This window comes from Ptychodera flava, chromosome 11 (assembly GCF_041260155.1).
Source record: "Ptychodera flava strain L36383 chromosome 11, AS_Pfla_20210202, whole genome shotgun sequence".
Taxonomy (NCBI): Eukaryota; Metazoa; Hemichordata; class Enteropneusta; family Ptychoderidae; genus Ptychodera; species Ptychodera flava.
The window spans coordinates 39,979,966-39,992,259 of NC_091938.1; the positions used below are offsets into that span (position 1 = coordinate 39,979,966).

A 12,294-nucleotide genomic window follows, 5' to 3' on the forward strand; every position below is an offset into this window, starting at 1 on the left:
GCACCTTGTGAAGATCACTTCATTTTGATGGACAGGCGGCTCTGACAAAATTGACCCTGATTTGTGTCTTTAGCGAACATGTATAAAAACTTTAGGCTTAAGTTATGAAGAAGGTCTGCATTGTTAATAATGTACCAGATATTGACATATATTTGCGTACCAGAATTGAAATCCACAAGCAGGGCCGTGTAAGCCAACTGTATCACTGGCCACAAACTAAATTACACTGTCTTTTGTAAAAGTACTCTTTCCGTAATGTTTCCCAGAGTCAGGAAACACATAGCTATTTCGGCAGAACTCACGCAGTTTTATCAGTAAATGATGACGTCAAAGCAAGTCCAAAAAGTCCCTTCTTTCTGCGCAGATCGCGCAAGTCTTGTCAGGACTGGATCGAATCGTTTTGCACGGTATAGGCAGCAGTATTTCATAAGTGGTTGCTAAATCAAATACCTTGGGGACGGATCGTCTAAACTGTAACTGTCCGGATGCACTCTTACTAAAGTTTCTTCGGCCCAGGGGGTTACTGTATAAGTGGGGATCACTCTAACATATTTAGAGAAGGGATGAGCGTTCGCGTTAGCTTTTAATTTGCTAAATGTTGGCTGTGAACTGTGCAGAACTGTGTTTTCTTACTGTCAGGAGAACAGATCGCGGATATACAAAAATGTTTTCGCGATTCAATCATGATAGTAATTCTGAGTATTGGAATTCGTCTGTGCCATCTTATCTTGCTAAAACTTTTGAAAACAACAAGCAAGTAAAATTTGGCGACGGTGAGGACATTTTGCTACAAAATTAGAAATATTCCTTTATCGTTATACTTTAAGTTGTTTGATTGTATGGTCTCCCCGATTTTGACTTATTCCGCTGAAATACGGGGTTATAAAAAACATGAAAATATTGAAAAGGTGCAGTCAAGATTTTGCAAAAACATACTAGCTGTAAGATCAAATACAGTATAATGCAGTATTAGGTGAATGTGGCAGACTGCCAATGTATTTTTTATGTGTAAAGAAAGTTATTAAATATCGGTTGAAAGTAATTCACATGGATAGACACCGACGTCCATTTAGAGCTTATCAAATGCTCAAAAGACTGGATGAAGACGGGAAAACAACCTGGGCAAGTCAAGTGCGTGTTGTACTTCAAAATTTTGGTTTTAATTATGCATGGTTGGCACACGAAATAGGAAATCCTGAGTATTTTTTGCAATTATTTATTTCAAGAGTGGTCGAAGTTTGTATCCAAACATGGTATATTAACATAAATAATGAAAATTCACTTTCTAATTATGTTCATTTCAAATTAGTGTTAGAACCAGAAAGATACATTGATATCTTACCAGAAAGACATCTGATATCGGCGATAACTAGAATCAGATGTGCGGCGGAAAGCAAATTGGAAATTGTAAAAGGAAAGGGGCTCAAAATAAAAAGACAAATGAGATTGTGCAGATATTGTGAAGACGATGCAGTAGATGATGATACCATGTTCTGTTGATTTGTAAATTTACGAAGAGAATACTTACCTGTATACTACCGTGAAAATGTTTCTTACGTTAAATTTATTGAGTTGATGAAAAACAAATAAAAGTACGTGGTTTTTAGTCTGGCCAAGTACATCCATAAGGGTATTAAAAAGAGACAGATTGCAGATAGACCTCTTAAGTAAGACAGGTCTTATGTGTAAAAGTCCTTTTGAGATGTAACCTTTGACCTTGAACTACATTTTGTGATCTGTAACATGTAACGAAAGGCCGGTGGCCTATTGTAATGAAATAAACTATTCGTCTTCTTCTAAAAATGTTTTCGCGATTCAATCATGACAGTAATTCTGAGTATTGGAATTCGTCTGTGCCATCTTATCTTGCTAAAACTTTTGAAAAATAATAACGATCTATGAAAGTCACAAAGAAAATATTTTATGTAATATGTACGAAAAGAACAAGTTTGGGCAACTTGATGAGCCATTTGCCGAAACCAACCTAGTACCTATAAAGTCAACGTGCACTGTTTGTCTTGAGATACACATGTCTTTTATGCAGTGCACTTGTTGTTACTATCATACTCTAATTGTGGCAGCACTTTTCATGACGTTTACAGGTTCTGTTGAGACATTTTCAGGATAAGATTTATGCAGATCTGAATGTCAGATATTCGCTTGCCTCCAAGGCTCGCCGACTGTGTGCGGTTCCTTGTACCACGTTTATCAGGGCATTACACATCGATGTTGCCTTTCAGCTTCTTTAATGAGCTATCCTTCTGATAATAAATTGTCTAATTATTACATAAACGTACCCTATACGATATCTTTGTATTGCCCCGCATTACGTGATGTCACTTCCGAGCTAATCCAAGACTGCATGCTAAAAATGAGTTAACAGCTATAAAAAAGAAATCTCAACCTCAATTTACCATTACTATTGGTAACTTTGAGGCTCGTAAGAGGACTTAGACCCGTTCTAGTTCTTACATTTGTCCTTTGTAAAGGAGCCATATTTCAGAACATTCGCGCTAAGTATAAAGTAGCGAATACATTTAGCACTATTACGTGTAATTGAAGTATCACACCTTGGATAATTGGGAAATGCATTTTGAAATCATGCCTCTTGTATACTGCTGTTTCTTCCTGAAAGCCTTACTTTCCAAGTATACGGGTGTATTCAAAGTTAAGTGAAAACCAATTTGATGAGAATGGAACCCTGACGCAATACATTCAACGCTACTAGAGTGTAATAGCAGACAGCTGGGTGTCAACTGTGTGCAGAAATTAAGTTTTATTGCATGACGCCGAGGCCAGCAAAGGAAACCTTTTTCAACTTTTCACGCAGTCGATATTCAAATCTGGGAGACGACAATAACCTTATTTATCGCATTCAGTGAAATGTACACGTCCGTTAGTCATCAAGTTAGCCACAATATGTCTGTTTCTGGCAACATTTCGTGACTTTACAAAACTTAGTGTCATTACGTTATGTGAGGTAAATTGAATGATATCTTTTGTGACTTATCGGATCTGTTTTTTATCTCGATCGTTCGTTTAGTCTGGTATAGGAGAGAGAGAGAGAGAGAGAGAGAGAGAGAGAGAGAGAGAGAGAGAGAGAGAGAGAGAGAGAGAGAGAGAGAGAGAGAGAGAGAGAGAGAGAGAGAGAGAGAGAGAGAGAGAGAGAGAGAGAGAGAGAGAGGTATCATGTAAGGGTCAAGTTTATTCGATGTGAGGTAATTGCTATACTGAAGGTAATATTACAACGTGTTCTCAAGAAGACTACGCGTTATCAAATAAATCTCCGACTAGACACTTGACAATGTGGTAGCGCCAACATATACTGTTAGTCATATTAACTGTCTTTCTGGAAATTAAATATGTTTATCGTTTACCGGTGTCAATCCATCTGCAGTCTATTGAATTCAGACAGTGCTGACTTTCATACTATACAGTTGAGGTTTCGGTGTTGTCATTCTTCGTCTTCAAATCCTCAGCCACAAACCCGACACATTCACTAGAATTACAGGCATTGATACATCACATAGCACGTGTCTACCCAATAAAAAATTAGATGGCTACTATGGCAACGTACTGGACAGTTTTCAAAATACTGAACAGTTAATACTGTAACTTCCAAGTAAAAATAATCCACGCATCACTTTTGTTAAGGTAGAATGCACCTTGGGTCATATTCAGACTCTGATATGTGACAATTAGTTCTGATCTACAACTTATGGCGACTTATTTTAAAGCTCTTGGAGTTATTTTAAAGCTCTTCTTAGTTTTTTAAAAATTGAAATTGTTATATTTCCCCATAGAGTTAACACAGGGATGGCGGCCATTTTGAATACCAAACATCGGTAAATCTTCGGTAATTTCTTTCTCTAATGCCACACTTTGCCCGGTGACCCATGATTTTTATTCTTGATATGGTAAGAGAATGTTTAAAAATTTCATTCAGGAAAGTTTGAGCAAAAGTTTAAGTCTTTCACTTTCGAGGCGCGTACTACCTTAAGAGAATATTCAGGAGAAAGATTCTCAAACACTAGAGGCTATAGTTTCATGCGTGCCTGGTGTTTTCCTGTGATTATATACTTAGAAATACTAGTGTGTTTCATTGTGAATATCGTGAATGATCCCAGGTACTTTCTCCTGCTTGTGCTACCATAATACTGTAAAGACGATAATACATTGTACGCAGCTTTAGAAGCATTATGCCTTGCCCTAGCCGTTGACCAACATTTTGTGCGAAGATTGTTTTGTGGTGTGTCTGTTTGATGCCTTTTCAGTGGAATTTAAATATTCACAGATGTAAAAGTTATCATTAATAACCATTTCAACGTCATGATTTGAGCTACGTTTAACACTAGTAGACATGTTATGGAAATAATCATTCTCATTATATTTTGTTCGGACAAATATGATATTTCATTCCGTTTTTATCATACAATATGTGCTTGTTAGTCATATCTGCAAATACCAAAAGGCAATTTCTATCGCTTACGCGTTCTTTACAGCGTGTGAGTTTGTATTGACTTGGATATACAGGAAACAAATTTCAAATAGCATTGAAAGTGCAATGAAAATGTTGACATTATCGCTTACAGTGATGTATCCTGCACAGTACTTGTACTCGTTTCTCCGCTTTTTTCTCTTATAGAAGCGAATGATTTCCCCTTTTAGGTCTCAGATAGGTGGTTTTGTTAACAATATTCCATGTACTCCTGGTGCTATACTGCGCGGTAACATATTTGTGATGTGCTGAAGGCAAGGCACGTAATGAACATATATTCAAGCTTTAACTTTGTCTCTATTGGTCGTATTGATCACTAATGTCAAATTCGCGTTCTGTCAGTATAAGTGAAATCCGACTACCATATTCATTATCTGACATCATGAAAAGTGCCAAGAAGGTCACCACGTTTGTGTTGCGCTTATTGATTGTGACATCCAATAATGTCACACAAAACGTGTACATGTCACAGTCAGCATTTAAGGCTGAATCAATGGCCAGAATACGTAAAACGTTGATTTTGCAAAAGATGGATTGTTATGATGTTGTTCGTTAAACTTCTATGTTTTGCAGTTCCATCGCCCGCTCGAAAAATGTCTATTTGTAAAGAACTTGACCGCGTTCAAAACATGGCTTGTCTAAACAGTCTAGTCTGACTCATCATTACGGGAAAACAAGCTTCGATGCCGTACGAAAAGAGTCATGTCATCTCTCGACAAAAACAACAGAAGCAATGAGAGCAAAATGGAGAGTGTTGCTCCCCTATTTTCTGGTAATCTTACCCTAACCATGGTACACAGAATATGTTTGTTAAAAGTAATTCTTACCGAGTATATACATTCACTTCAATAATGTTTCTAATATCAGCTACATCTATGAAGATGGTGTAAAATGGGCAAGGATTGACTCAGCTTTGATGCTTCGAAATATATGTACAGAGTTTAAATTGTCAATATCTTTGAGTTTACGTGTTTGCTATATATTCCAATGTCTATACAGATATGTCGACCGATTGCATGCAATATTTGTCGATTTATCTTCATAATTCTATAAAAGCTGCACTGCGTTGTCGATACAGTACTGACATCCTCTGTTGGCTATATTAATGAAAAGTATGCAAGGGAAATGAATGAGTCTACATCATGTATACCAATTTGCAAGAATTTGCAAAACCTTAAAAACCAAGCGGTGATGCAATATTGCAGACAGTGATAAAATGACATCGATCAATTTGTACACTGAATAGTGTAACACTGTTGATCATATGCAGGGTTTGGTAACGTGCAAGCCCCGTGTATTCACCTTCTTCTGAGTGTGCTTTGAGACATGCACGTAGAGAGACTAAGGCACACTGCAGGGAATGAGAGAGAGAGAGAGAGAGAGAGAGAGAGAGAGAGAGAGAGAGAGAGAGAGAGAGAGAGAGAGAGAGAGAGAGAGAGAGACGGGCGACATGTTTCTAACAGCATTCTTGTTAATCAATTTGATAAACACTTCGTGAAAAAACGTATGTTAATGATTTTTCTGTTAGTCTTTCCGTTGACGTCAGCTTCTACCGGTAAATGGTAATATGAATACATGTATTTATTGAATGTACGGACGCATAGAATATACTGCCAGTGTTACAGTTTATGTTCTTGAAACTAATGTTGAAATTCGTCACCATGTATTTTCATGTGTTTACGATGAAGACACATATTTCGATTCTATTGGAGGCATGGTCTGATAGCTTTCCACTTTTCTAAGGTGAACACAATGATAAAGCAATTCTTCGATTAAATCCACTGCAGTGCCTAAAGTAACGTTCAATTACTGTCGTCACTTGGATTTCTTTGTTTCGCTCACAGTTCTCTTTTTGTACCTGCACAGAAAACAAATGTTTTAACACGATCTTGGATTATGGCTCTCTTAATGTACTCCTTTTCTGTAAATAGACAAACAACTCCCATCCTTTCGTCGTCAGGTCCTCAATTAACAAGGCATCTATGTGAATTCTACGTCATTTCTCTCCCTTGCTAGCCAACCCTATTAATCTTTACGACTTTCTCTCGGGGGTCAGCTATAGATGCATCGTAAATAAACGGTAGTAATGTGTGTTTTGCGGTCCTAAGGATAGGTTTTAACCGATAAAACAAAGTTCTGTGTCATAGAGATCTGTAACCAATGTACACCTGTCTTCTAAACCCGTAAAATGTTTCTTTTTCTTTATAAGGAACGAGGTTGTTAGGATTCTGAAGACGGTGAAATACAGCTCATGCAACTTTGATGGGAATGATTACAAAAGTAAAGTGTTATACATTACAAACTGTAACTATAGAAAAACGAACAATTGTTTTATGGAGGAATTCCATTGACGTATATCTGGTGGAGTGATCGTTGTATTATCTTTGACATTATATTTAATATTCTGGGTATTCACACATTATCTTATGCCGTGATACTCAAACCACATAAACGATACCATGCCATAGGTGGTACGTTCTATGAATATACGTTATAGTCAAATAAAGAAAGATAATCCATTTCAATAAACCCTCTTTTGTCCAAGTAGGATCACCTAGTAATTAGTACATTATTATATTATGTTCAATATGACGCGACGTCTTGAAATTTGAAGTCGAAGGAGACCCTGAAAAGTTTGGCTTGATGAACGACGAAACGCAGGTATTGTGTGAGTCGTGTTATTCCCTCAAGATTTTCCCTCACTTTGCCGTTACAGATGTTTCGAATTGTTGATAAGGTTTCCCTTCATTGCATTTGCTGTTCGGTTGTTCTCTTTGATTAAGGAAATCCGTGTCAGTGTCTAGGGAGTCATCTAGCTGTGATTATCATCTTTTCACTGGAACGCTGCAGTTATCATCAAAAGAAACTTTGCCGAATTTGCTGAGAGTTCCCGGCAGTAGTTACTTTAACTAATGAAATCATCATGACTGCCAAGATGTGTAAAGGATGGAAATATGTTCATGTTGGTCGGGGTTTTTTTTTGCACTTTGGTGTAAACACGCGCTTACGTATGTGAGTATTCATGTATGCACTCCATGAAGTTCCCATCAAACCAGAATGTAGAAGTCATATTTGTTCAATGACTATTCGCATCAGTAACATCTATAAAAGAAATAACTAAATGAAGATGTTGTCTTACCTACATCCTCACCAGCACCAAAAATCTGGAAAATAAATCAGATAAAAGAATAATCACCTTATGTATTAGTATGTTCATCATTACTGACTTAAATTACTCGTCACTAATACTCTGCTGATGTGCAGCGTCCTCGGTAAGATTCAGTCAACCAATTGGATAACAGCTTTCGAGACGCCGCACATTAGTCCCTATTAGTCATTGATTTCACTACTATTGCATTCTTGTCAGTTTGAAAATCAAGTGCACTCAGAACTGAGTACCGCCACTAGGAATAGTCGCAGAAATTGTGATTCAATACTGCTTTCCTTTGCCAAGTCTCCAAGGCATCGTGCCGACGCTTACAGAAGTTAAAATGATATATTTATTCGGATGCGATCGTACTGTGGGTGTACTTGCGCCTTAAGCTATTATATCGTTATCAACAACATGGACTCAAAGAGTCCTAAGGGGGCTTAAATTTTGTAAAAGTGGATAGTCCGTAGCTTGTTAGAATTTGACATCGACGTAAATAATCTAAACCATAACAAAGTGATGAAAAATCATGATTTTCACTGTAAATATCCTGTCAGGATATGAACTAGGATTTATAACATTATGAACACTTTCGGAGTATTGGCATTGCGGGAGATCGAAATATATTTCTAATTTACAGCCAATTTCAGCGTGCCTTTGAAGACAGGACTCAAAAATGCCTCACCAAGTCAGTTTGTCTAGATCTGGCACCTTGCCAATTGCACATGTACGATTTCATATGTAAAGCATAGCAGCTGAAGGGGCGTTGTGTTTACATGTACATTGGCAGGTATTATAAGTTCATGGATATTTTGTCGTGGTTTTTGTTATTTTTGTCGTGGTATTTGTCGCTAGCAGGCAACATTTACATTAACTGCAGCTGATTTGCAAGGAGGTTTAAATCCATATGTCAACCAATGCACGAAACGTTAACAATTTAGAAGTCTAATTGTGCATTTCATTTATATTCAATCCAAATGTTTACCAGTCACTGGACTGTATATACTGCATCATCCAGTATAAGCTGATATTTGTTAAAATCGGGCGGTCTCAAAATGGTTTCAACATAAAAAGCTTTTGGTTTCAACATACGTCGATAGGCAAATTATTATCTGAAACTCTTTGCATCACCCTCTATGAACAAGAAGCGTTTTTTCGCACGCAGATAGGTAGACAACATTTTTTTACCTTGAAGTAAACAAACTTTAGAGAACCTTTAAACGGAATTGGACAAACACGAACGGTAACAATGCAACGGAATTAGAGACGCGATAAGCACTATATACACACACACATACATACATACATACGTACATACATACATACATACATACATACATACATACATACATACATACATACATACATACATACGTACATACATACATACATACATACATACATACATACATACGTACGTACATACATACGTACGTACGTACATACATACATACATACATACATACATACATACATACATACATACGTACGTACGTGCGTGCGTGCGTGCGTGCGTGCGTACGTACGTACGTACGTACGTACGTACGTACGTACGTACGTACACACACACACATACATACATACATACATACATACATACATACATACATACATACATACATACATACATACATACATACATACTTACATACATGCATGCATACATGCATACATACATACATACATACATACATACATACATACATACATACATACATACATACATACATACATACATACATACATACATACATACATACATACATACATACATACATACATACATACATACATACATACATACATACATACATACATACATACATACATACATACATACATACATACATACATGCATGCATGCATGCACGCACGCACGCACGCACGCACGCACGCACGCACGCACGCACGCACGCACGCACGCATCACCTACCTACCTACCTATCCACCCACCTACCTACCCACCTACATACATACATACATACATACATACATACATACATACATACATACATACATACATACATACATACATACATACATACATACATACATGCATGCATGCATGCATACATACATACATACATACATACATACATACATGCATGCATACATACATACATACATACATACATACATACATACATACATACATACATACATACATACATACATACATACATACATACATACATACATACATACATACATGCATGCATGCATGCATTCACGCACGCACGCACGCACGCACGCACACACGCACGCTCACCTACCTACCTACCTATCCACCCACCTACCTACCCACCTACATACATACATACATACATCATACATACATACACACATACATACATACATACATACATACATACATACATACATACATACATACATACATACATACATACATACATATATACATACATACATACATACATACATACATACATACTCGCTCACACATATATGTTCAATGTGATTGCTTTACGAGAAATTTTGGTTCGGACATAGAATCTTGACTCTGATTTTACAATATAAATAGCTCAGTGATTTGATTATTGTCGCAATGTGATCTAACGTAACATAGATGATGATGCCTGTAGATGACAATGCATTATGGGATAGATCATGGTAATGATTACAATACTTTGAAGCTAAAAGTGGAAATAAGCAAAGCTTCAAGTAGTTATACTCAACTGGAAATTTAACATGTGCAGACTAATGAAGAACGACAGAAATTTTCGTCTTAAATCAGCATGAATAGCCATTCTTATTTGAGAAGTAAACTCTCCAGTAATATGCAACGCTCACAAGTTCCTCATTTCATGTAATCCAAGACAAATTCAGACGACAGCTACCGAGAGAGAAATGGTATTGACGAAATCAGCGTTCAATTTTAATCTTGCAATGATTAGATGCATGTTACAGTTGCAATCAAATCTCATACATAGGGAAGCAGAAGTCTGCGCTGTATAGTATAGATGAATAGCAAAATGGAGGTCCACTGTCATGGCATTGTGCATTCCAGCATGAGAAAACTATTTCTTCAATCATCGGTTGATGTCTTGATTCAGCCTATGTTATTTTTTTTGAAGACCATGAATGCGAAAATGTACGTTGTTTAAAGTCCCTTTTGACTGTTCCTTATAATCCTAGTTAAAAGGCGTCATTGGCAACAGGTTAAAAATACTAAATTTCAATCCACAGCGAGCAATTTATTGAGTTGGCAGAATGACAAGAAACCCGTATTCGATTGTATACCTGAATTTATCTTGCAAAATAAAAAGCTTAAGGCAGAGGACAATCGATACGCCTTTAGGCGAACAGGGAATTATCCTGCTTAGAGTCGAAAGATGAAGTAAGATACTTTGTACTTGCGATCGTTCAAGTTCTTCTCTGTGGATTTCAAGTCATTACTTCCATTGTAAGATTACACGGGCATTTTGCAATATAAGAAATCGATGTCACTCCACAAAACATTGAGCTGAATGCAACCGTTAGTCCAAAGCTATAGCTAATTTATTCTGCAGTTATTGCAGCCGTGAAAAGGGTATGTCATACTGAAAGGTCAAAAGATGATTGAAAGCATGTTGTGTAGAGAAGTCCCCCATCGAATAATGTTGAATGATTGAAATGTTGTCGACAGAGAGATCCTCGTTAGGGTTGCAATATGCATTGAAACGTCTATTTATTTGCAAATGTAAAACATCAGTCGGGAAAGCTGCCCCCATCCTCAAATAAAATAACTGCAGATTCGGTATTGCCGGGGAGGATACTGATTTAAGCCTCCGATTTTCCTTGAGAAGAGAGGAGCAGGCAACTGAATACAGTTTGTTGGGATTGTTGACTGAAAAAAGTAAGCATTTTCCGTGAATGCAATGTAATGTCAAATGTAATGGCAAATCGAGGATATCTGATGATGTCAAGTTTCAGTAATCAAAACGTTGATGACACTTCAAATGGATTTTGAAGAAGTGACAATCAAAAACAAAAAAGCAAGTGTCTGTATCCAAAGAGATGAAACCATTCGTGTGTACTGACTCTACGATTCTGACGATTCATAAAGGACCGTGCTATTAAATTATATGATGCGTAAGGTATAAGAGATAGTAGTTGTCCCTAAAGACACCTGTTCAATAGCAACATATACAGTAATATATAAGTTCACTTTTTGATCGAGGGAGATTGAAACAGAGAATCTGCATTTCATCTTTTCTATTAACATATCGTAGCAATTAAGTGCAAATATCTAACTATCTATGTTTTCTTAATCTTGTATCGGGAAATTACTATTTATTTATCAGTCCATACGTTTTTTTATCTCTGTATGCCCGGAGTGTCTGACCGTCTGTCTACAGATCCGTCCAGCTTTCTGTCTACCTATCGTGTCTGCCATTCTCCCGTGCCGTCAAATCAACCAACCTCCAAAGTCATGTGACAAAAGTAACACGGATTGTTGTATTCCAGTCAAGGTCATGGAAATCGTGGGAATTTATGCATCTGGTAATTATCATGTAAACCTTATATTTTAAGGACACTTTGGAGAGGAAGGACATACGCTATTTTGCCTATCACTCTTCACTTTGGAGAGGAAGGACATACGCTATTTTGCCTATCTCTACACTTTGGAGAGGAAGGACATACA

At 37.1% G+C, this 12,294-nt stretch overlaps 1 protein-coding gene across 1 annotated transcript in view; it reads right to left on the reverse strand.

The window, feature by feature from the left end:
• The window catches only part of LOC139144254 (adhesion G protein-coupled receptor L4-like), a 57,286-nt gene that overhangs the window by 41,847 nt on the left and 3,145 nt on the right, over positions 1–12,294 (reverse strand). Inside the window, exon 2 of the mRNA XM_070714922.1 lies at positions 7,638–7,662. Within this exon, the coding sequence (XP_070571023.1) occupies positions 7,638–7,662 (25 nt within the window). The remainder of the gene's footprint in view (positions 1–7,637; positions 7,663–12,294) is intronic.